Source organism: Caretta caretta, chromosome 9, assembly GCF_965140235.1.
Source record: "Caretta caretta isolate rCarCar2 chromosome 9, rCarCar1.hap1, whole genome shotgun sequence".
Lineage (NCBI taxonomy): Eukaryota > Metazoa > Chordata > Testudines > Cheloniidae > Caretta > Caretta caretta.
In genome coordinates, this window is record NC_134214.1 from 103210341 (window position 1) to 103235552 (window position 25212).

General features: G+C 54.8%; 2 protein-coding genes across 5 annotated transcripts in view; one reads left to right on the top strand and one right to left on the bottom strand.

Moving 5' to 3' along the window:
• Positions 1-1943: 1943 nt before the first annotated feature.
• LOC125642953 (gap junction alpha-3 protein-like) lies at positions 1944-3713 on the top strand. The gene is given in 2 exon segments (XM_048864966.2): positions 1944-2119; positions 2121-3713. Coding segments are annotated over 2 exon segments (978 nt in total). The 3' UTR covers positions 2923-3713.
• Positions 3714-5014: 1301 nt separating this feature from the next.
• The window catches only part of ZMYM3 (zinc finger MYM-type containing 3), a 66826-nt gene continuing 46628 nt past the window's right edge, over positions 5015-25212 (bottom strand). For all 4 annotated transcript variants that reach the window (XM_048864928.2, XM_048864925.2, XM_048864926.2 and 1 more), the window contains exons 14-25: positions 23302-23360; positions 22377-22536; positions 21329-21444; positions 20958-21132; positions 20163-20309; positions 18891-18994; positions 13804-13972; positions 13437-13588; positions 9244-9358; positions 7746-8000; positions 7553-7670; positions 5015-6637 (exon numbers count right to left, since the gene is read on the bottom strand). In XM_048864928.2, coding sequence (XP_048720885.2) covers positions 6439-6637; positions 7553-7670; positions 7746-8000; positions 9244-9358; positions 13437-13588; positions 13804-13972; positions 18891-18994; positions 20163-20309; positions 20958-21132; positions 21329-21444; positions 22377-22536; positions 23302-23360 — 1769 coding nt within the window. In that variant the 3' untranslated portion in view covers positions 5015-6438. The remainder of the gene's footprint in view (positions 6638-7552; positions 7671-7745; positions 8001-9243; positions 9359-13436; positions 13589-13803; positions 13973-18890; positions 18995-20162; positions 20310-20957; positions 21133-21328; positions 21445-22376; positions 22537-23301; positions 23361-25212) is intronic.

A 25212-nucleotide genomic window follows, 5' to 3' on the forward strand; every position in this document is an offset into this window, starting at 1 on the left:
TTGGGCCAAAAGAAATCTGATGAGGTTCAATAAGGATAAGTGCAGGGTCCTGCACTTAGGACGGAAGAACCCAATGCACAGCTACAGACTAGGGACCGAATGTCTAGGCAGCAGTTCTGCGGAAAAGGACCTAGGGGTGACAGTGGACGAGAAGCTGGATATGAGTCAGCAGTGTGCCCTTGTTGCCAAGAAGGCCAATGGCATTTTGGGATGTATAAGTAGGGGCATAGCGAGCAGATCGAGGGACGTGATCGTTCCCCTCTATTCGACATTGGTGAGGCCTCATCTGGAGTACTGTGTCCAGTTTTGGGCCCCACACTTCAAGAAGGATGTGGATAAATTGGAGAGAGTCCAGCGAAGGGCAACAAAAATGATTAGGGGTCTGGAACATATGAGTTATGAGGAGAGGCTGAGGGAGCTGGGACTGTTTAGCCTGCAGAAGAGAAGAATGAGGGGGGATTTGATAGCTGTTTTCAACTACCTGAAAGGGGGTTCCAAAGAGGATGGCTCTAGACTGTTCTCAATGGTATCAGATGACAGAACGAGGAGTAATGGTCTCAAGTTACAGTGGGGGAGGTTTAGATTGGATATTAGGAAAAACTTTTTCACTAAGAGGGTGGTGAAACACTGGAATGCGTTACCTAGGGAGGTGGTAGAATCTCCTTCCTTAGAGGTTTTTAAGGTCAGGCTTGACAAAGCCCTGGCTGGGATGATTTAACTGGGAATTGGTCCTGCTTTGAGCAGGGGGTTGGACTAGATGACCTTCTGGGGTCCCTTCCAACCCTTATATTCTATGATTCTATGATTCTGTGAAGCGCCTGCTCCAACATAACCTGCATAAAACACGCTCGGCAGACAGACAGACAGACAGACAGACTCACACGCCTGCCCCTTGCCAGAGACCAGCCGGACACTTCTGCCCCCAGAAGAGGAGTGGGGACACGTCCTGCTGGGGCTGCGGGGATCTACTACGCAAGAGGCACGGAGCAGCGGAGTTGCCTCCACGGCCACAGGATCTGCAAACGGTGAGGGAGTGTCTATTTTTTGCCTGGCCTGTGGTCTCATGGCACTAGGCACTGGCGTCTGCTCCAATGAGCACAAATGGGCCCCGACCCTGCCCTCCATTTGTCTGTGGGAGAAACCCCGGCCCTTTGCCCCAGACTTGCCCTTGTGTGGCCTTGGCTGCGCAGGGAGCAGCTTTGGGCTAGGCGTCTACCTCAGCTGCCCGTGCTGCAGGACAGGCTCACCGGGCAGCGCTTTGCGAGCCCCAGGTAAAGGGCTTGAGCAGAATGGCTTTGACTTGAATTCTAGCCTTGGAGCTTTCAACCTGGGTTAATCCCTAGAAGAGGAAGCGCAGTGCAGGCTCCCCCCTGCTGCCCAGCCACTTGGCTTCCTCCACAGGGACCTGCTCAGCTGTTCTGTCTAGGAGGCCACTGATTTCCAGCTGCCTTGAGAGGTTGCTGCAGAGCTAGAAACAGAGCTGAGCTGTGCTGAACCTGGGGCCACCGCAGAGCCAGTCCCCAGCAATCAGTGCTCTTAAAGCAGGATACCAGGGCCAAACAGGGGTTAATCCTGGAGGGGTCTTGCAGCCACAGGCAGCTGATGGGCTCAGGTAGCCTCAGGTTAACCCACTCCCTGCCCTGGCTTTGTTCTTGAGCCAGGCACATGGCTTATACAAACACATCCCTGGCCACAAAAGGCAAGCATGGCTGTGCGCTGTATCTGGCTATCAGGCATTGCTGTTCTGGGACCCGAGGGAGGAAGCTCCGGATGCTGGTGTGTGCAGCAGGGCCGGGGAGGGCTCTGCTGTAGGGACGTGCCCAGTGCAGGGTGCCCCCATGCCAGCTTCTCACAGGTCTGGAGCAGTGCAGGGTGCCGGAGTCTCTGGGATGCCGATGTCTGGGCATGTTCCTCTCTTTTAGGATGAGCCGGTATTTGCACTCATGGGTGACTGGAACCTGCTGGGGAGGCTTCTGGAGAGTGCTCAGGAGCACTCCACAGTGGTGGGGAAGGTCTGGCTCACTGTCCTGTTCATTTTCCGTATCCTTGTCTTGGGGGCAGCTGCCGAGAAAGTCTGGGGGGACGAACAGTCGGGCTTCTCCTGCGACACCAAGCAGCCAGAACGTCTGTTATGACAAAACCTTCCCCATCTCTCACATCCGCTTCTGGGTGCTGCAGATCATCTTTGTCTCCACCCCCAGCCTCGTGTACCTGGGCCACATCCTGCATCTGGTGCGCATGGCGGAGAAGGAGCAGCAGCGAGAGGAGACTTGGGTGGCCCAGCAGGAACCCCTGGTGCAGCATAAATCTTCCATCAAAGATGTTCATGGCAAAATCCGCCTGCAGGGGGCCATTCTGAGGACTTATATTTGCAACATTGTTTTTAAGATGCTCTTTGAGGTGGGCTTCATTGTGGGCCAATACGCACTGTATGGGTTTGAACTAAAGCCTCTCTACACGTGCAACCGCTGGCCCTGCCCCAACACAGTTAACTGCTACATAGCCCGGCCCACCGAGAAAACCATCTTTGTCCTCTTCATGACGGGGGTGGCCTGCCTGTCTCTGCTCCTCAATCTGATAGAAATGTACCACCTGGGCTCCACCAAGTGCAGGCAGGGGCTGGCAGCCAACCATTGCCAGGCGCCCGACCCCAAGGCCAGCTCCAACACTCCCAGAGAAACAAGCGACCACCACATTCCCCACTGTCCTGTGGCCAACAGCCTTCCCCATCCTGCTGACCCCAGCCTTCCATTGCAGCTGTACGCCAGCCAAACAGCTCCCTCTGCGGGCAGGGACAGCCGTGCAGCATGGAGCAGCCGTGAGACAGGCAACCAGGGCCTGGCCATGGAAGAACCATTGCAGCAGGGCAGCAGGTCCAGTAAATCTAGCACTAAGCTGAGACCCAGTGACTTGGCTGTTTAACTGTGGCGGCCCAGCCCTGCACTGAGAGCCGGATGCACTGGCCCAGAGCTGACAGGCAGGGGAAGGGGGCTCTTGTTCCAGACAAGCACTGTTACCGCGAGGCTGCATCACAGGGAGCACAGCTCGGCTCAGGAGCCCGTTGTGTTTCCATGGATGCCATGTTGTCCACACCATGGAAATACTGGGCCCGTAATACAGACACCAGTGTCCAGGAGCCTGAAACCTGGGCCAGACGTGCACAGCTCAAGCCCTCTCCCCTCAGTGGCTCTGCAGCAGCCTTGTGGCTGTCAGGGGCAGGAGGCAGGGAGCCGAGAGGGGTAAGCTCCACACTTGATAGGACGCAGGCAGGGCCTGTAACTTTTCCTTTCCCATGTGACAAGGCCTCAGGGCTGTGTTGGACCTGGGCAGCCCCACTGGTGTTTCCCCTTTTCTAGGTGGAGAGCACCCCCCCCCCTTTTGCTCCTAGGCAGTAGCAGAGCTCAGGAAGGCCACAGCAGAGACTCACAGTAGATGGCTGCTCAGGGCCAAGAGACCCTTCCAGGCCCTAGCAAGGAGAATGGGACTGGACATAGCCTTTGCCACGCACCTGGGGCCCTGCTGGATGGTCCACAGCTTTGCAGGCTGCTGGTGTAACAGCCTGTCAGGGAAGATGGAGCTGCTCCAAGCAGGAAGGCCTAGGCCCCACTATCACTGCATCCTAGCCAGGTGGCTCCTTCCCCAGCCCTGTGCCCCAGCCGCGGCGACTCTCAAACCATCTCTACCTCCCAGGGCAACGTGTGTGGGAAAGCAAAGACTGCAGCTGTGATATTCAGGTGACGTTGAGGTTTCAGCAGCAGCTACAGCTGTTGGACTCCTTCCAAGGCTGCACTGAACCCTGTACTTGGGCACCTCCTGCTGTGACAAGACTGACTTCTCTCTCGTGAAAAGTGGAACAAGATGACGTGAGCTCTGCAAAAGGCAGGCACATTGTCCCGTAGCCAAGGCACAGACCCCTAGCAGGAGAGGGGAATTCAGTCCTAAACTGCTGCTCTCTCTGCCCCTGCCCAGGGTATCTGCGTGCAGGGCCACAGCAAAGGGGAAGGAAGGGAACTTCCTGCTGGACAGAGTCTCTGCTCTCCCCAAGAAGGATCCAGGCTCTCGCTCTGCACTGAATGAGAGAGGCCCCTCCCTGCAGCCTTCAGGATTCCTGGGCTTTGCTGTGGGGACAAGGGAGAGAAGGATCCAGGCTTGGGCTACATTACAAGGAAGCGACCTCTGGACTGCAGTTCTGTCTCATCCTCTCTGGTCACTTGCCTTAGCCTTAGGAGGGTCACGTGGGCAGGGAGGTTGCTGCAGGTGTTGCTATGATCGCCATAGTAACATAGGGAAGGGACCATCACTGCAGCTGGAACCAGGGCTAGCGCAGGAAGCTTCTTCCAAGGCCAACAGCAGCTGGAGAGATGGCGCCTGCAGGGCCCACCATTTCATTTCAGCCCCCCAGCACTAGAACAAGTTCAGCTCGTTGCAGGGAGGCTCCGTGAACCTGGACCTAGGGCTGCTTGGCTGTCTCCTGTCCACACTCTCCTCTGGTCCCATGCAGGACTGGTCAGGTTGCCAGCTGCAGAATTGTAGCCTCTGGAGAAGGCTGTGTTGCACACAGGCTGCCCCTCACTCCCTCAAGGGCACAGCATGGCCACTCCCTGCTTAGCTCACAGGAGATGGAGGCAGGAAGGCCATGGGCCTCTCTCCCGCTCCACATGAAGGCCGGGCCTGCTCCCACCACAATTCGTAGATTCTAATGCCAGAAGCGACAGGCCACCATGGCCACACAGCTTTAGGCCCTACCGCAGGCAGAGCTCGCAGATCGACCCATGCTGGGAATTACAGCTCCCAGCTGCTGGATAGGGTGCCCTGGCAGGTGAGCTGCCAGATCTGGTCCTACATCCGGCACAGACCCTGGGATGGATGGCAGGGGCAAGGTGACAGGGATCAGGCATAACTCCCTGATGACTGAGCCCTTGAGACAGGCAAGGGGGCAGCGGCCCTAGCCTCCTCCCTGGAGCAGAGGCAGTCCCTGCTCTGCCCTTCAGTGGATTAAGGACAGCAGCTGCCGGCAGGTTTTTGCGTCTTTATTTGAAATGAATGGTTGCTAGAGACACAAGATTAGCCTAACGCCCCGTTAGCACTACAACAAGACCGGTGACTGGCTCACTCTTGACATGGAAACAGAGGGCCCCGGGCCAGGTCCCAGAACAATATATACAGACTCAACAGACAGTGCCGAGTCCCATTGACAGCTGATAAAAAAAATCAAAACAAAACACCAAAGGGAGGGAGCCAGAAGGGAACAGCAAAGCTGGGGCAGGGGCTGGGCGATCAGAGAGACCCAGGCAGCCTCCACTCCCTCGTTGACCTGCGGCCCCCCTCCACTGCTCGCAAGTTCTGGCCTGGTGCGGCCCCGCAGAATTCTCAGTCTAATGCAGGCTTGGAGGAGACGGGCCCAGCAGCAATGAGTCCAGGCACAGAGGCTACCTCCTCCATCTGATAGTGTTAGGCTAGCAACGGGGGCACCATCCATTCTGCTACAGCTTGGGGGGCAGGGAGGGGTCCCTGCTCCTCAGCCCTGGCAGCGAGGATGCCCCTTGGCTCCCATGCCCGATGCAGAATTCAGACCTTCAACGGCCCCCAGTGGCTGCTGTGAGTGCACAATGCAGGGTGAAGCCACAGCTAATGCAGAGCTGGGGAAGGGAGATCCCAGGAGCCCCCTGGGCACTGACCTCTGTGCTGCTGAAGAGGAGAATGAGATGAGCCAGAGACAGCACAGCCAGGGCCCTCTGGGAACACAGCCCCCTCCAACAGAGATGGGAATGGTCCAGCCAATAGACTCAGCTTCTGGGAATGGCCCTGCTACCCCGGCTGGCACAGCTCCTCCCAGGGCCCTGCGTGCTGCGCATGGCTCCCTTCCCCACTCCTGCTGCTTGGGCAGGGAGCTGACTGTAGGCTCAGGGCCTCCTGTGCGGGCTACTAGGCCCAGCCTGTCCCCACTGCACTGAGCAGTCTCTTCCCCATGGCCCCACAGCCTGGTGTTCATGTTACACCAGGCAGGGAGAGACCGAGAACAGCCCTGGGGAGAGGGGACAGGCAGGGCTCACCGGCCCAGTGCCCTTTGGGGCTCCTGGCTGGGAGAGGGACTGGCTCTGGATCTCCACCCCTGGGAAGAAGGCGGGAGAAGGTGGGACACTGCCTCAGTCAGGCAGAGCACAGGAAGGGCCTGGGTGCCAGGGGGCTGATGTGGGAGGGGGACGGCAGGTTACTAGCATCAGGCAGGGATGTTCAGAGTCCTACACGCACTGAGCTGGACAGTGCTACCACTTCTGCAGGGCTGGGAGCGGCACTACGCCCCCATGCCATGCCACACTCACATGCCGCAACCCTGGCCAGGTAGGAGGAGCAGGGGAGATGCCTTCCCAGGCCAGAGCAGACCCAGCCCAGCGGGCCCTGGGTGCCGCCTGACCATGCTCCAGCCCTGGCCTGCGCTCAGTCCATGTCCTCCTCCAGGCTGCTGCCCCGGCTGTGCTCCTCGTAGATCTCCCGGACGGCCAGGATGCGATTCAGCATGCTCTCCAGCATGCTCCTGTCCATGGGGATGACCGAGTACCAGAGAGGCGACTCTGCAATGCACGACCGCTCTGGCTGCAGGTAGAAGACGTCGTTCCGGTTCCGCAGGCTCTCTGGACTGTGGCAAGAGGGGGGCAGAGTGAACCTCACCCTAGAGCCCAGAGAGCCCTGGCCTCCTCAGCCATCCTGAGCCCATAGGGTCCTTCCCTCCTGACCTGGAACCCAGCAAGCCCCGGTGCCCCCCCATTCACCCAGGAGAGGCCTAGAGCCCACTCGTCTGAGCGTCTGTAAAGGAGACACTAGCACTGCAGGGAAAGGCCCATGAGCTGGGCTTGGAGCTCCTCTCCCAAGGTGACCCAGGACAGTGCTCATGGCAGGCAGGAGTGGGGGGTCCCGAGGCACCTCAGCAACCTCCTCCTGCCAATCTGAGGGGAGGGAGGGATATGAGAGCAGCCAGACGGGGTGAGACCAAAGGTCCATCCAGCCCCGTGCCCTGTCTGCCGACAGTGGCCGACGCCAGGTGCCCCAGAGGGAGCGAACCTAACAGGTGATGGTCTAGTGATCTCTCTCCTGCCATCCATCTCCACCCTCTGACAAACAGAGGCTAGGGACACCATTCCTTACCCATCCTGGCTAATAGCCATTAATGGACTTAGCCTCCATGAATTTAACCAGTTCTCTCTTAAACCTCGTCGTAAGAATGCCCACTGAGGGTGGCGCCCACTGAGACGAGTTACTCAGCCCTAGAGCTGTGATCACAGCACTCCAGCAATGGCAGACACAGACAGGACTTGGGGATGTGAGAAACCAGCCCCTGGAGACACACACCCCATGCCTCCTGCTTCACTGGCAGGGCCCTGGCAGTCAGTGCTCTGCACAGCTCTTTGCAAAGGCAGCACATGTCGGGGGCAGCTGGGCTGCTCCACAATGTCCTTCCAGCCAGTCAAGGGGCCAGACTGGGCACACGGGGCTGCAGGAATGCAGGGGATACCCCGGCAGATGGACGGTGGCTCCCTCTCCCTAGGAGACTCACCATTTGGAGAGATAGAATTCATAGAACTTGACCGGGCACCGGAGCGGGTTCATCCTGTTCTCCCGCTGCTCCAGGATCGGCAGCTCCTCCTCTCGCTTCCGCTTCCCAGAACTGCTGTCTGCAGAGAGAGGCCAAGTCAGAGTAGTGCACACACAGGGCAGGGGTGGGGAGACAGACACGTGCAGGCCCCTACCTCGCCCTTTTTTCTGCCGGACGGGGGCGTAGTAGCGGATGCTCACCACCTTGGTGGTGCCCCGGGCTGTAGTGCACTTGCGGGACTGGCGCACCACGTTGGTGAAGGACAGCTGCATGTGCTCCTCCGCAGTCTGCAGGCCGAAGAACTTGGTGTTGAAGAACATGAGGGTGTTGAGGAGGACAAAGGGGGAGTACACCCCCAGCTGCTTACACTCCCAGAGATGCTCCTCCTCCACACGGGAGAAGATCGTGTCTGCAAGCACACAGCGGAAGAAGCTGGGTCACACGCGTCTGTAATGCTGTGGGCTCCCCGGCAAGCTCTGGCCCGGCAGGGAGACTGGAGGGGATGTGGCTGCCGCCACCACCACCAGCCCAGCTTAAGCCACGTGTGTCAGGGGAACATCAACCAGGGCACTGGGGTCCTCCCCCGGATCTCTCTCCCTGCCTGGGGCAGAGGGAGCTTGGCTCAATGGTTCAGTGGAAGGACAACACCTGTTACAACAGAGCCCCTTGCCCTGTGGAGTAGCGAGAGGAGCCATGCTTGCTGACACCAGGCTGGGAGCTGTCCCACTGTACCCTCCCCAGCCATGACCCAACCTAGGTTAACCCACCACAGCACAGCTGGTGCAAGCCAGCCCCAGACCATACCAAGGGGCCCCCGCCCCACAGCTCGGTACGGAGTGTCACGCACTGCTGCATGTGCTGGTACAGTCAGAGAAAAAGGGAGAGCAGCAGGCAGGACAGGAACAGGCAACTCCCATGCAAAAGCCAGGCAAACTGCTCCAGCCCAAGAGCTTCCCCTGGCAGGCAAGAGGCTGGGACAGTTAACTTGACTGCTCTCAGGGTGCATGGAGACAAGAGCACCCAGCCTGGGGCCCAGAATGGGAAAGCACAGCCCTTATGAAGGTGTCTAACTGGGGGCCGAGCTCCTTGGAATGGCTCTCTGTTACTGCTTGGACTATGCCAGGAAGCCAGGGAGATCAAAGACCTCTGGCCTGGGAGTTGGGAAGCAGACAAGGGTTCATAAGCCCCCGGGTCTGACACAGTGCTACCCAAAGGCTGGGGCAGGGCCTTCCCCTGCTATGGAAAGCAGCAGCCTGGTCCAAAAGTGGCTGGATGGAGAGTCCCCTATTGTATCTGGACAGAGAATGTGGTTTTCATGGGCACCTGCTAGCCTGGATTCAACCCTCAGCCAGCCTGAGATGCTGAATCCCAACTGCTGACAACCCCTGGCCCAGCTCTGCTGTTGGGTCCTGGGGAGAGGTTACATGCAGCTCCAAGATGCAGCAGGGGCAGTGGCCTTCCCCCTCTAGGAATAAGGGTGGGCAGGCCTGGCTCTGTGCGCTCAGGAGGATTCAAGGATCCACTTATCTCCTATGGCAAACTTCCCTCAGAAGCATCCCGAGGAGGGGAAGGGGCAAAGGTGGTCCCCGCTTGGCCAACTCCAGCCAGGCCTGAGAGCATGACCGTAGTGGCCGCTAATAAAGGACACGTACTGTTTGGTAGGAGTGTGGGCTGCCAGCCACTCAGGGACTTGTTCAGCTCCTGCACGAAGGTCAGGTAGTAAAGGTCTGTGAAGATATTCACCATCCGGTTGTTCTCCAGCAGGTACTAGAAGGGAGAGAACACATGGTCAGTGAAGGGAGACAGCAGTCTTGGGCACAGGATGAAATGGTTCTGTACTGTAAGTGTGCTGCAGACGTGTATTTCACTTGGTGTGTGCCCAGCGTGCTGGAGCTGGAGAAGTTTCCCTAGCAGTACCCATAGGAGGCAGCACTCGGACCTCGTGCTCAAAGCCTTCCCCCCGGCTATCTAAGGTGGCCGGCGCCCTTCCCCACCTCAGTTCCTTTGCACCAAATACCCAGAGACTGGACTCCATGAACAGCCCCCAATGCAGGTCAGGCAATGGACAGCGAGAGGAGGAAGATCCCGACCTGGACGCCAAGGAATCCGGGGCGTCAGGGGATCAAGGTGGCAGCTGCCCAGAGCGTGTGAGCAACCAGTCTGACTCACCCATAGCCCAGAATGGAGGGAATTGGGGCCGACGGTGGAAACAGAATCACCGGCACTGACTACACCTCCATCATTTCTGGTGCTGGAAGTGGTGTCAACCTCAAAACCAGCAGTGGTACCCAGGTGACTGACGGAGCCAAAGTGGAGAGTGATGAGTGCACGCTCACAACGGGATACCAAAGTTGTTCCTGGCACTGAGGAGATCCCTTGTGATGAGCCTGGTCCCAGCCCCACTTCCACTGACTGTGGAAGGGAAACATCGGTGTGTGGTGCTGACAGATCCACAGGTCCATCAATGGCTATTAGCCAGATGGGCAGGGATGGTGTCCCGAGCCTCTGTTGGCCAGAAGCTGGGAATGAGCGACAGGGGATGGATCACTGGATGATTATCTGTACCGTTCATTTCCTCTGGGGCACCCGGCACTGGCCACTGTCGGAAGACAGGTGTGACATTGCACTCCATATGTTTTATGGAAATACATTATATACACACTTATAAACCTAACTGGAATATACCTTATGCAAAAGGTCTCGTCAGGTACCATTACAAAGCTTATAATCTACAGTGTTCATCCTATTTGTATGAATGTATCTGTCTTGTATCTGAAGCTAGAAATATGAAGTATTACTCTGAAGTCCTATTGTAACTATGCAAAGTGTGGGACATTAATGGTGGTTTGGAATCTTGATAGCTCCCATTAACCAGGAATCTTGATAGCCATTGGTTGTAAATGGCTCTGTTGACTTGTAAGCCTTCCTGTGTTCCTGTGAGTCAGGCCGGGAAGAATGGAGGCTTGGGGTCTCACAGGACATGTGACCATGTCACCTGGTACTGGAATCCACCTTAAACCTGGTGCCTTTCCATTTAGAAGGAGGGGTGGGGACCCAGAGAGACAAAAGATTCCCACCTTGTGCCAAAGCCATAAAAGGGGGTGGAACAGAACAAAGGGGGCTGCAATCATAAGAAATCCCCCTGTTAGTTACCACCTGAGCTGGAACTAACAAGGACTGTACCAGGGGAAAGATTGGGCTCAGACTAGAAAAGAGTCTAGACTGTGAAAGAAGCTTATTGGAAAGAAGCTTATCTCTGAGGGTGAGATTTACCTGTATTCAGTTTCTAAATGTATTAGGCTTAGACTTGTGTGTTTTTTATTTTGCTTGGTAACTCACGTTGTTCTGTCTGTTATCACTTGAAACCACTTAAATCCTACTTTTTATATTTAATAAAATCACTTTTGTTTATTAGTAAACCCAGAATAAGTGATTAATACCTGGGGGAGTGAACAGCTGTGCATTTCTCTCTATCAGTGTTATAGAAAGTGGACAATTTATTAATTTACCCTATATAAGCTTTATACAGAGTAAAACAGATTTATTTCAGGTTTGGATCCCATTGGGAGCTTGGTGTCGGGGTGCTGGAAATAGGTGACTTGCTGAGCAGCTTTTGGTTAAAGTCTGCAGCGTTGGAGGCATGGACCAGCCCCTGGGTCTGTGTTGCAGATGGCTAGTGTGTCTGGCTCAACAAGGCAGGGTTCTGGAGTCCCAAGCTGGCAGTGGAAAATGGGCTCAGAGGTAATTCCGTCCCAAGGGGGTCTCTGTGATCAAATCCGTCACAATAGAATACTGGGCTAGATGGACCTTTGGTCTGACCGAGTATGGCTGTTCTTCTGTTCGGTTCAGCAGCCTGCCCAGTCAATGGGCTATAAACGATGCAGCCCTGGCAAAGTCCTGGACCAAGGAAGAAGTCGGGACGCAAAAGCAGAGGTCCACTGCCGCTTGCTACAGAAACAGCCAGTGCTGGCATCACCCTTGTCGGTACCAGACTCAATGGATGCCAGGGGGCCAGAACTGAAGACAACAGTACAGGGTCTCTGACCTCCCTGTGCAGTACCGGGGAGTGGTTGGAGGGAAACTGCTCCAATGCATCGTTTCGGTCCACACTCCTTCTGGAGGAAGCAGACGAGTACCCAAACAACCTGAAGCAGCCATGACCAGTCCTATGAGACCTCTTGCTTGGCATACTCAGCAGGGAGAGACTCCTCCATCTCTTCAGGGAGGTACCAGCTCCAGACTGTGAAACAGCAGCACTCTCAGAACCGGAGGGCGACTTCCGATCCCATGTAGGCCTTGGGGCCGAAACAGGTCACATGCCTGTTCAAGCAGGCGCTGCTTCAGACCAAGATCTCTCGCTACCTGAGTCCGTTTGGTGAATGATTTGTAAGCCGAACACCACTCCTTGCTGTAGCCTTTGTCTGAGCACAGCAAGCTCTGCGCGTGGGGACTGTTGCTGGGATCACTCCCGCACACGGCGGACAGTGTTTAATCCCTAGTGATGCCGTCACCAGGGAAATACTGGAACTAAGACTAACAGACGCCAGACTAAGGGCACTAGTTAACTAGACCCAGCTGGAGAAAGGCACTAAGACGCTGTGAGGTTAGAAGCCACACAGCGCTCCGGCTCCGGCCAGGAAGAAGGAACGGAGGGGGTAGAGGCAGCGCTGGCCTGCAATAGCCAGGGAGGGACTATCAGCATGAGGCGCGAGCTCCGCCTTCTCCAGGTACTGCTAAGCTAAATTCTCCAGCTCCGGTGTGCTGGGCATGCACACACCTACGTGGAATAAATGGGTGCATCTGACTGAGCAAGGAAGACTGCTGCAGAGACTCTATCACAGGGTATCATGTTGCCTCTGTATAAATCCATGGTATGCCCACACCTTGAACACTGCGAGCAGGTGTCGTCACCCCATCTCACAAAGGATACACTGGACATGGAAAAGGTTCAGAAAAGGGCAATGAAAATTATTAGGGGTTTGGAACAGCTTCCGTATGAGACGAGATTAATAAGACTGGGACTTTTCAGCTTGGAAAAGAGATGACTAAAGGGAGATATGACAGAAGTCTATAAAATCATGACTGGTGTGGAAAAAGTAAATAAGGAAGTGTTATTTACTCCTTCTCATAACACGCAAACTAGGGGTCACCAAATTAAATTAATAGGCAGCAGGTTTAAAACAAACAAAATTAAGTATCTTTTCACACAACGCACAGTCAATCTGTGGAACTCCTTGCCAGAGAATGTTGTGAAGGCCAAGGCTATAACAGGGTTCAAAAAAGAATTAGATAAGTTCATGGAGGATAGGCCCATCACTGGCTATTACCCAGGATGGACAGGGATGGTGTCCCTCGCCTCTGTTTGCCAGAAGCTGGGAATGGGCAACAGGGGATGGATCCCTTGATGATGACCTGTTCTGTTCACTCCCTCTGGGGCACCTGGCATTGGCCACTGTCAGAGACAGGATACGGGGCTAGATGGACCTTTGTTCTGACCCAGCCTGGCCATTCCTAATACCGGTCAGATCACACATTGCAGAATTAGAGGGAGTTCAGAGAAAGGTGAGGAGAGTTAGAGGCCTTGAAAAAAAAAAAACACCTGAAGAGACAGCCCCCAGTGTGATCCTCACACAGCTAGAACACAAAGAACTGATAGTTACTAGGGGTCATGGGGGGAGCAGGCCAGGGGAGCCCCGCACCCTTGGCTACAGGTTTGGGTGGGGAGGATGTGAGGCCCAGGAGAGAGCCTACTGGTACTAGGGTGAGGGGGTGTGGAAGGCCTGCCCACGCTCTCCCATTGCCTGGCATCAGGATGCAGAACACAAGGCCAGGGGAGCCCCCCTACCTGCTGGATGCCGAGGCAGAGGTAATAGATGCTGTCTGGCTCATAGCGCTCGCCATTGGGCCGTGTTATCTCCTTGACGAACTGGGCAAGACCATAGTTGAGCTCGGCAGCGGTGCAGGCCAGGATATCCTCTTTGATGCGCATGGGCTTAGCTGCAGAGACAGAAGCAGATCAACCTCAGGCAAGAGCTCTCGTGGGGGTGGAATGCTCAGTGCTGACAAGGGAGCCTGGCTGCTGGCGTTGGGGACAGGTCCCTGGGGCTCGCTGGACTCAGGGGCTCCTTGGACAGGCTTCCCAGGCCCACTGGGCTCTGCAGCCTGATGCTGCAACCCCTCCCAGCAATCCCTGGGGCAGAGGTAGCACTTACGCCCAAAGCGCAGCTCCTCTCCCTTGCTGGACTCCCCACCGGCATACTTTGTCTGCACCCAGCACTTCCAGGCATTCACCCCATACGAATAATTCAGTCCTGTGCAGCTGGGCTGGCTGCTCATGGAGTCCCGGGAGCAGCTTTCGGAGAGCACGAGACGCTTCTGACCCTGCGGAGAAGTGCACCGTAAGGCTGGGAATGCCAGAGCATACGTAGTGCAAAGGCAGGTGTTACTGACAGTCCCAAAGGATCCCAGAATGCCCACAGACTCAGAAACATAGGACTGGAAGGCCTCTCCTGAACGCCCACAACAGTAATGGTTAGGGCAATCAGCTGTGAGACCAGGCTCAGATGCCTTATTAGCACATTTGGCATGCAGGAACAACCCATCCTCACAGCGTGCTACAACAGACCAGTGCCGGCACTGCTGGGGCAAAGGACCAAAACCTGCTACCAATGAGGGCAGACCGGGGGCAGCCACGGAGCTATCACCAAAAGGAGACGGCCAACCATCAGACCAGCCCTCTCCCGCGCAACAGGAGCTGCAATAATGGCACTAATTCAAAATGTTAACAGAGTGTGAACTCCCACAGCAAAACCAATAAAGCCTAGAAGCTCTGAGGGCCAAAGTTCTCTGGGTCAGGGAAGTCAGAGATATGCTCAGCTGAGCATTTGATCTTCATGTGACATTCCCAAGGTTTGTTTAGCAGTCTGTGTTCAGACACAGCTACAGACAGCCCTATACCCCCTAACAGGCTGACTACTGTGTTCAGTTGAACTCAGGACCCCTCTACACTTAGAGCTGAGTAGCCTGGCTCCTTCAGAAGGAAAATCTCCAGCAAGACGGCACCTAGCAGGACATAGAATCACTGGACTGGAAGGCACTGCAAGAGGTCATCTAGTCCAGTTCCCTGCACTCAAGGCAGGACTAAGTATTATCTAGACCATCCCTGACAGGTGTTTGTCCAACCTGCTCTTAAAAATCTCCAATGATGGAGATTCCACAAAGATTCCTCCCTAGGCAATTTATTCCAGTGCTTAACTACCCTGACAGTTAGGAATTTTTTCCTAATGTCCAACCTAAACCGCCCTCCCTGCAATTTAAGCCCATTACTTCTTGTCCTATCCTCAGAGGTTAAGAACAATAATTTTTCCTCCCTCCTCTTTGTAACAACCTTTTATGTACTTGAAAACTGTTATGTCCCCTCTCAGTCTTCTCTTTTCCAGACTAAATAAACTCAGTTTTTCCAATCTTCCCTCAAAGGTCATGTTTTCTAGGCCTTTAATCGTTTTTGTTGCTCTTCTCTGGACTTTCTCCAATTTTGCCACATCCTTCCTGAAATGTGGTGCTCAGAACTGGACACAGGCCTAATCAGCGTGGAGTAGACTGGAAGAATTACTTCTCGTGTCTTGCTTACAACAGTCCTGCTAATACATCCCAGAATGATGTTTGCTTTTTTTGCAACAGCGTTACACTATTGACTCATATTTAGCTTATGGTCCACTATGACCCCCAGATCCCTTTCCGCAGTACTCCTTCCTAGGCAGTCATTTCCCATTTTGTATGTGTGCAACTGATTGTTCCTTCCTAAATTGTTCCTTCCAAAGCCCTGAGGTAAGTGGGAAAGCGGGATACCGGGAGGAAGCACAGGCAGGAATGTCTGTGAGGGGAGGGCTCCTGCCTCATACTGGGAATGAGGGGCGATCAACAGGTTATCTCAAGTGCTTATATACATATGCACAAAGCCTTGGAAACAAGCAGGGAGAACTGGAGGTCCTGGTGATGTCAAGGAACTATGACGTGATCGGAATAACAGAGACTTGGTGGGATAACTCACATGACTGGAGTACTGTCATGGATGGTTATAAACTGTTCAGGAAGGACAGGCAGGGCAGAAAAGGTGGGGGAGTAGCACTGTATGTAAGGGAGCAGTATGACTGCTCAGAGCTCCGGTACGAAACTGCAGAAAAACCTGAGTGTCTCTAGATTAAGTTTAGAAGTGTGTGCAACAAGAGTGATGTAGTGGTGGGAGTCTGCTATAGACCACCGGACCAGGGGGATGAGGTAGATGAGGCTTTCTTCCGGCAGCTCACGGAAGCTACTAGATCGCATGCCCTGGTTCTCATGGGTGACTTTAATTTTCCTGATATCTGCTGGGAGAGCAATACAGCGGTGCATAGACAATCCAGGAAGTTTTTGGAAAGCGTAGGGGACAATTTCCTGGCGCAAGTGCTAGAGGAGCCAACTAGGGGGGGCGCTTTTCTTGACCTGCTGCTCACAAACCGGGTAGAATTAGTGGGGGAAGCAAAAGTGGATGGGAATCTGGGAGGCAGTGACCATGAGTTGGTTGAGTTCAGGATCCTGACGCAGGGAAGAAAGGTAAGCAGCAGGATACGGACCCTGGACTTCAGGAAAGCAGACTTCGACTCCCTCAGGGAACGGATGGCCAGGATCCCCTGGGGGACTAACTTGAAGGGGAAAGGAGTCCAGGAGAGCTGGCTGTATTTCAAGGAATCCCTGTTGAGGTTACAGGGACAAACCATCCCGATGAGTCGAAAGAATAGTAAATATGGCAGGCGACCAGCTTGGCTTAATGGTGAAATCCTAGCGGATCTTAAACATAAAAAAGAAGCTTACAAGAAGTGGAAGGTTGGACATATGACCAGGGAAGAGTATAAAAATATTGCTCGGGCATGTAGGAATGATATCAGGAGGGCCAAATCGCACCTGGAGCTGCAGCTAGCCAGAGATGTCAAGAGTAACAAGAAGGGTTTCTTCAGGTATGTTGGCAACAAGAAGAAAGCCAAGGAAAGTGTGGGCCCCTTACTGAATGAGGGAGGCAACCTAGTGACAGAGGATGTGGAAAAAGCTAATGTACTCAATGCTTTTTTTGCCTCTGTTTTCACTAACAAGGTCAGCTCCCAGACTGCTGCGCTGGGCATCACAAAATGGGGAAGAGATGGCCAGCCCTCTGTGGAGATAGAGGTGGTTAGGGACTATTTAGAAAAGCTGGACGTGCACAAGTCCATGGGGCCGGACGAGTTGCATCCGAGAGTGCTGAAGGAATTGGCGGCTGTGATTGCAGAGCCATTGGCCATTATCTTTGAAAACTCGTGGCGAACCGGGGAAGTCCCGGATGACTGGAAAAAGGCTAATGTAGTGCCAATCTTTAAAAAAGGGAAGAAGGAGGATCCTGGGAACTACAGGCCAGTCAGCCTCACCTCAGTCCCTGGAAAAATCATGGAGCAGGTCCTCAAAGAATCAATCCTGAAGCACTTGCATGAGAGGAAAGTGATCAGGAACAGCCAGCATGGATTCACCAAGGGAAGGTCATGCCTGACTAATCTAATCGCCTTTTATGATGAGATTACTGGTTCTGTGGATGAAGGGAAAGCAGTGGATGTATTGTTTCTTGACTTTAGCAAAGCTTTTGACACGGTCTCCCACAGTATTCTTGTCAGCAAGTTAAGGAAGTATGGGCTGGATGAATGCACTATAAGGTGGGTAGAAAGCTGGCTAGATTGTCGGGCTCAATGGGTAGTGATCAATGGCTCCATGTCTAGTTGGCAGCCGGTATCAAGTGGAGTACCCCAAGGGTCGTTCCTGGGGCCGGTTTTGTTCAATATCTTCATAAATGATCTGGAGGATGGTGTGGATTGCACTCTCAGCAAATTTGCGGATGATACTAAACTGGGAGGAGTGGTAGATACGCTGGAGGGGAGGGATAGGATACAGAAGGACCTAGACAAATTGGAGGATTGGGCCAAAAGAAATCTGATGAGGTTCAATAAGGATAAGTGCAGGGTCCTGCACTTAGGACGGAAGAACCCAATGCACAGCTACAGACTAGGGACCGAATGTCTAGGCAGCAGTTCTGCGGAAAAGGACCTAGGGGTGACAGTGGACGAGAAGCTGGATATGAGTCAGCAGTGTGCCCTTGTTGCCAAGAAGGCCAATGGCATTTTGGGATGTATAAGTAGGGGCATAGCGAGCAGATCGAGGGACGTGATCGTTCCCCTCTATTCGACATTGGTGAGGCCTCATCTGGAGTACTGTGTCCAGTTTTGGGCCCCACACTTCAAGAAGGATGTGGATAAATTGGAGAGAGTCCAGCGAAGGGCAACAAAAATGATTAGGGGTCTGGAACACATGACTTATGAGGAGAGGCTGAGGGAGCTGGGATTGTTTAGCCTGCAGAAGAGAAGAATGAGGGGGGATTTGATAGCTGCTTTCAACTACCTGAAAGGGGGTTCCAAAGAGGATGGCTCTAGACTGTTCTCAATGGTAGCAGATGACAGAACGAGGAGTAATGGTCTCAAGTTGCAGTGGGGGAGGTTTAGATTGGATATTAGGAAAAACTTTTTCACTAAGAGGGTGGTGAAACACTGGAATGCGTTACCTAGGGAGGTGGTAGAATCTCCTTCCTTAGAGGTTTTTAAGGTCAGGCTTGACAAAGCCCTGGCTGGGATGATTTAACTGGGAATTGGTCCTGCTTCGAGCAGGGGGTTGGACTAGATGACCTTCTGGGGTCCCTTCCAACCCTGATATTCTATGATTCTATGATTCTATGAAATGGAGTACTTTGCATTTGTCCTTACTGAATTTCATCCTATTTACTTCAGACCATTTCTCCAGTTTGTCCAGATCATTTTGAATTTTAATCCTATCCTCCAAACCACTTGCAAGCCCTCCAAGTTTAGTATCATCTGCAAACTTTGTAAGTGTACTCTCTATGCCATTATCTAAATCATTGATGAAGATATTGAACAGAGCCAGAACTGATCCCTGCAGGATCCCACTCGTTATGCCTTTCCAGCATGACTGTGAACCACTGATAACTACTCTCTGGGAACGGTTTTCCAAACAGTTTTGCACCCACCTTATAGTAGCTCCATCTAGGTTGCATCCAAGGAGAGAACCTGGCATCTGGGCTGCAGCCCACTCAGTGGCAAAACTCCCTCCCACAGTCCACCTCCTGCCCCCCACACGGCCCAAACTGAGACCAGAACCCCACAGCGTTCAGCAGGCAATGCCCACCAGCTGCCCTGGGCCACTGCAGCCCCGCACACGCACACGCAGCACTCACCTTCCGAATGGTGCGAGGGAGGTCTGGATCTGTGGATACATCATCTGGCCCCACCAGGCCACAGTCAAAGAGGAAATCCACACTGGGGTTAATGTCCAGAGGGTCTGACGGGAAACAAGGCAGCACAGAAGGGTTCAAAGGTGTGGGATTTCGCCAGCCACGCCATCCCCCCAAAGGGACAGAGCCAGCCGGGCCAATGTGGGCATTACCCAGGGATCCCCCCAGGGAGATCTCCTAGCCCCAGCCAATGGCAGGCAGCAGCACTGACAGCACCAAGCCATAGTGCATGGTAACGCTGGGCCTCTGAAAGAATTCAGCAAACCAACCCTTTGAGGGGGGTTCCCCAAAGGCACCTCTCGAGCCCCTCTTGTGCCATGGTCCCAAATCCTCTCCCTCTTCCAACGCTGCGGCCAGGCCGCTGCCCTGCTGGGTACAGGGCTTGTAGGCACGCTCCCTCAGTCCCACAGTACTTGGCTCATTGGAGTCTCCCACTCCTTGACAGTGAGGGGCCCTGCTAAGTACTCCAGGGATCGCTGACCTGCACCTGCCTAGCCAATAAGCCAGCCCCCTGTGGAGTTGCCTGCTCTATTTCCTGCCCACACTTCTGGCCTCAGCACATTGGATCAGTCTGCTGTTTATTCAGCCAGATCCCTGGAGCAGATTTAGCGAAGGACAGACCTAATCCATTCCCTGATGGATGCCTCGCCCTGCTCAGAGGTCACTTGGCACTAGCCTTCGGCAAAGCCCTATTTAGGGGACACTGTCACAATTCAGAGCAGCCAAGCTCACTTTGAGACACACCAGAGCTGAGCCAGGATTCTCCAAGGGATCTGGCACAGCCATACCCCGCTTCGTCCTGGACTCACTTTTCTGCAGGTTTTGCTGCTAAACTGATCTGTGTCTCCCTGATATTACTCCTTATGCCATGCAGTGTGGGCCTCCCACTCCCTGCCCTTTATAGGCTGCACGTAGTGAACCTGACTTGCCAGGGCCCAGGGTCACTGCTGAGCCTCACTGGCTTCCCTGCAATTGTACAGAGAGACTTCAGCATGTTCACTGCCCTCTTGGTCTCTCCTGATGCTCATGTTGGAGGGACCAGCTCCACCCCTCAAACATATCCGCCCCCTCTGCCTCCAGCTGCCACTGGCCCTGTGTGCCCAGCTGGCCATTTGTTTCTTTGACAGGGACAGTTCCTCTGTAAATGCTGCCTGTGCAGCAGGGTCCCTAGGGCAGTCTGAATGCGTCCCTGTGCCCCACGCAGCCTGCTCTTACTTTTGGGGAAGTCGGCCTCCAGGTCCTGGCCAGGTTCATCCAAGACATTTGCCATCTTGACAGCCATGGCTAACACATCATCTCTTGCTGGCCCAAACAGGTCGCAGTCCTCCAGGAGACCCTCTGCGCTCTGGTTACTCACCAGGTCTGAGGACACAAGAGCAGCTCAGGATACTCACGCTCCAAATTAGCCTCCCCCACCCCCTCCAACTGGAAACAGACATAATGGGTCAAATGACACTTGCAGAATTAAATAGACTCTCATAGGCTGAGGCTCTGTGCTAAAGTTCAGCTGACCTCCCTAAAAGCCACGCTGCAGAGCCTTCTCCAGTGCTCGGAGCGGCCCCAGGGCCTCTCCCGGAGACCAAGTCAGAGGCTGCAAAATAGGACTCAAGAAACGCAGCTCTCAGGTGACTGCTTGGGAAATGCTTACTCCGTGTGCAGTGCTGCACACCCATAGCCCATGAGGGACAGTGACCTGCACTCCTGCCAGGAACTCCATTTTAAAATAAATCATTTGGAAATGAACCCAGGGTGGTTAAGGTACATGTGTAGTACTCCCATCCCCACCAGACAGGGCTGCAAGCACAGTTCTGTGCCAGAAACACAGCTCTTCAGGTGCCTTTTCAGTGGCATCCATCTTAGTGGTGGTGCTCCCCACAGTTAGCAACCACCGCCCACCCCTCAGGCTGTGCAGAAGCTGGAGCATGGACAGAAGGGCTGTCTTTTGTAGCAACTGAGCCCAGGCCAGGTCCTGAGAGGGGTTCCAGCACAGGGAATGGCGATGAAACCTACCACACAGGTCTGAGGATGCCTTGTCCAGCTCCTCAGCCTCTGCGATCATCTCGGCCATGGCCAGGATGTCAGCCTCCAGGGGATTGGAAGGGATCTTCACCTTCAGCTCCTCAATGGTCTCCACTATCTTATCCGTGCTCTCCAGCGTTGTGGGCAGGAACATTGGCACAGGCACCTATCAGTCAGCAGGACACCAGGCAGAGGTCAGAGCCAAACACGACCTCCGCTTTGGGGCCTGCACCTGACAGCAAACTGGCTCTGCCAAGTGCACCCAAAGCCAGGAGAGAGGAAGGAAGGGGGGCTCAGAGAGGCCCGTGCAGAAGAGGAGAGTCAGGGGAAGGGGAGCTCGAGCAGATGGGTGTGTTGCTTACCGGGACAGGCATGGAGAAAGGCACGGGTACTTTCTGGCAGTACATATGCATAGGCACAGGCACGAAGATCGGGACAGGGATCGGCAAGACAATCACCTGTGGCTTCCAGTCTGCCTCTGGCACAGAACAAAGGGCATGTCAGTGCCTTCTGCTGGCTCGGATGGGGACCAGTCTCTCCCTTGCACGCCCCCTTGGTTCTATTCCTTGCAGCACCCCTGGCTGGCTGTAAATCTCACTCTCTTCCCTATGCGGACACCCATTGCAGCGCTACCTGATCCTGCATGCACACCCGGACATGAGCTCCCTTAACTCACAGGCAAATCCTGTGTGATGGGCTATTGCTGCAAACCCTCCTCTCCTAGAGAACCGATGGCCAGGGACACGTCTTACAGTGCTAATGGCATTTAGATGGCTGACTCCCCCAAGAAGGGACTGCCACGAGCACATCAATGGCTCGCCCAGACAGACCTCTTCGGCAGTCTGCCTGGAGCCCGTTGGCAGGCTGGCTGGGATGCTGCTGCCGCCCAGAGCCTGTGCATAGTCAGCTTGCCCCCCGGCCCCCAAATGAGACTGGCTCTCTGGAGTGACATGCAAGAACTGCCAGAGTTGAAAATCCCACTTGGCCCTAAGGAGAAGGCACAGTCCCCTCATGCCTACTGTTGGGATGCATGCAGCACCAGCAGGGGCTAAGTAGTGGGGATTGCTGGGGAAGTGGCCAGTTAGCAAGCAAAAGGTACAGAATTTTCTGGCTTTCTAAAGGAAGGGGTGAGGAGCTTGCAGGGGCCGGTGGCACAGGTGCTCTTCGAGGAGTAAGCTAGAATGTGGACTGGGCCAACTTGCTCCGCACTCAGCAGGGGCAGACCACCTCTCTTTGGCTGGCACCTACTGGTGAGTTGGTTCCCCTCCCCTCCAGGCTTTCTGCACAGGAGTTACAGCCACTCCCACTCCCCTCTCAATTTGGTGCTGGGCGTTCAGTGAGTTTACACACACTCAGGAGCTTGTCCCAGTGGTCCCTGCTGCCCCAGGAAGACACAGCATATGCTCTTACCTGTCTGACATCCCTTGGACTTCACCTCTATCTTGCAGGACACACCCCGGTTCTGCATCAATGGTTTGCACATAGCAGCCTTGTTCTTCCGAGGCGTGGCTGGAACTGGTGGCGGTGGGGGGGCTGGGGACATCTGGGCTGAGGAGGCCTTTGCAGACACCTATCAAGATCCAGAAAGGGGCAAGTCTGTGTCCTGTGCTAGCGAACACCCCTTTCCCCCAACAACCCACATGGCAAAGGCCCAGTCCTCATGGCCAGTACCCTTCTCCCTGAAGCTGCTGCTGGTGGTGCCTCCCGCTGCCCCCATCTCAGGCAGTACCTGCAGACCCCCAGGTGCCCACCCCAGCCCCATTCACTGCTCTCAAGCCAAACACCCAGCAGGTGCTTGTACCTATGGACACACCCCATGCCAGGGAGCCAAGCCCTGAATGGGATGCACTGCCCAGGGGTGCAGACATGGCCAAAGCAGCAGCAAGCTCAGAGCTGGTGAGTGACGAGCCCCAATCAGCAGGGAGTGTAGCACCCATTAATCCCACCCTAGGGAGCAGGGAAGGAATTTGGTCTTTTCAGGGTCCCAGGCTTTTGCGAGTGAAATGAACAGCCATGGGCCAGGGGGGGAAACAGGGTGAGGGCATGCATCAGGCGACGCTGGGAACCACTCAATAGCTTTACACTGATGTGCCTTCCCATGGCATCTGTCTGCTCCTAGGGCCAGTCACCCATTGCCACTTGTCCATGCAGCCATACTGCCCTCTCCACAGGCTGGTTCCCAGCAGCACACCTCAGGCTCCTCTGCCCACGCACAGAGATGCTGCCCCAGCCTCAGATGGGGCCAGTGCCACCCCGGAAACACTGGCCAGGTCCTAGAATTTGTTACCAACTCAGGAAGTCCCCCCTTGGGGCAAGGGCAGCCCAAGGGCCTCACCATATTAGTCTCTGCTTTCTGTGGGGAAGAGCCAGGAGGTTTGGGCTCTGGAGTCTGACCTGCAAGGGAAAGAGAAGAACCATGAGCAAGCGCTGCATTCTTGCTTGCCTGTGCTCTCAGGCTGGCGGATCCCTGGACAAGGCAGCAGCAACCGGCCAGAAGGGCAGGGACTAACATGCTCTCTTCTCACCAACCCAGGGCCAGTCCTGGACCGTACTTGCCAATGTTTCTAACCTGATGAGGTCACAAGATATTGGACCTTAAAAATCATATCATCATCTCCATTGTTATCTTGCTCTTCCCAGCACTCCATCCCAGCTGTCATTGCTGGCCTGGCACCTACCCAACCCCGTCACAGTGGGTGGGCAGCGGATTCCAGACTTTTTATTCCACTGACCTGCTGCATGGCCTTAGCTGAACCACTTCCCCTCCCTGTTCCTCAGTCTCCCCTCTGTAAACCAGGGTATCCCCTTTGCAAAGTGCTTTGGGATCCTCAGGAGGAAGGTGGCAGAAAAGGACAAAATGATTAACAATACTGCCGAAATCTGCCCCACCGTGTCCCCCAGGAGCGAGGATGGCATAGCCAAGTGCACACTGGAGAGAGATGACCTGACTCAGGGATCCTGTAAGGCAGAGGTAATAGCAGGTCAGGACATCAGCCAGCCAGCTACTAACCATAGAGACGAATGGTCTCTCCAAGCTCCTCTCAGGAGTAGTTGTCAGCTCCTTCACCCGGGTCTGCCAGCGTGTCCAGAATTACCCAGCAGGCATTAGACTGTGAGCGCCGGTGAGCAGGGACTGCTGTACACGGTACTAACGAAGCCGGAGCAGCAATGCCATGCTCAGCTCTCCGTGCAGGCTTCAGCAGAGCCTCAACACGCTAAGGAGCAGGAGTCATAGCAGCACCTGTCCCCCACAGTGCACTCCTCCCTGAGGAGAGCAAGGAGCTGCCAATGGCCCAGCCCTGTCAGGCAACAGAAGGGCTCAAGGGACCAGCCCTTCTTGGGTGCTTGACCCACACAGATCTTCTCTCTCTTTAGGAAATACAGAGTGCTGCTGGGGAAATCCGAGCACAGCCCACTTGATGATTCCAGCTCGGGAGGGGTCCAGCAAGTCCTGCCCCAAAAATCCTGCCACAGGGCTGGCAAGGGTCCCCAGCTGCAGAATCTGCAGGTCTCTCGGGGGACCTTCCACCTCTCAGCAGACAGGCAGCCAGCCCAGACAGAACGGAGCCCACAACGTGCCTGCCTCCAAGAAACCATGGCTGTCAGCAGGGAAGGCCAGGGCTCTGGGGCATGAGCTAGGCTGGGTGACAGGCATCTCTGCAGCGGAGCAATCAGAAGCCTACAGCAGCACCCCACCTGACCAAGGAGAAAGGACACTCTGCATGTGGGGCTGGGAGCCTAGAAGGTCCCTCACAGAGCCCCACAAGATAACTGACCAATCCCCCATCTTCTGGGTCAGGTGCCCCTCTGAAGCACACTGGCTGGTTCTTGGGTTCCTCCTGCTATCACGTCAGGAGCTCTCAAAGGCCCCATTTGGGAAGACTGACATTCTGCGTAGGAATGTCTGGCTGGCCTGAGGAGGAGGAAGTGCAGTAGGGCCTGTTGGAGAGCCAATCCTTCCCAGTGAGAGATTGTCGACAGCTCTGGGACCCAGGTCTCCCCAACACCAGCCTGAGGCTCTGGTGCTCACACACAGAGACCTAGTCTGAAGAAGGGCAGTTGCAACCTGCAAATCGCTAAGCAGTTCCCAGGGCACCATCTTTCCAGAAGCAGCCACAGGGTCGCAGGGACAACAAGCTCCAGAAAGCCATGAAGCACAAGAGCCTGAAAAGTGAACAGCCAGCGGCTGTGCCTGGGATGGATCAGGAATCAGGACTGTATAAGGCTCCAGGTCTGAGCCAGGCTG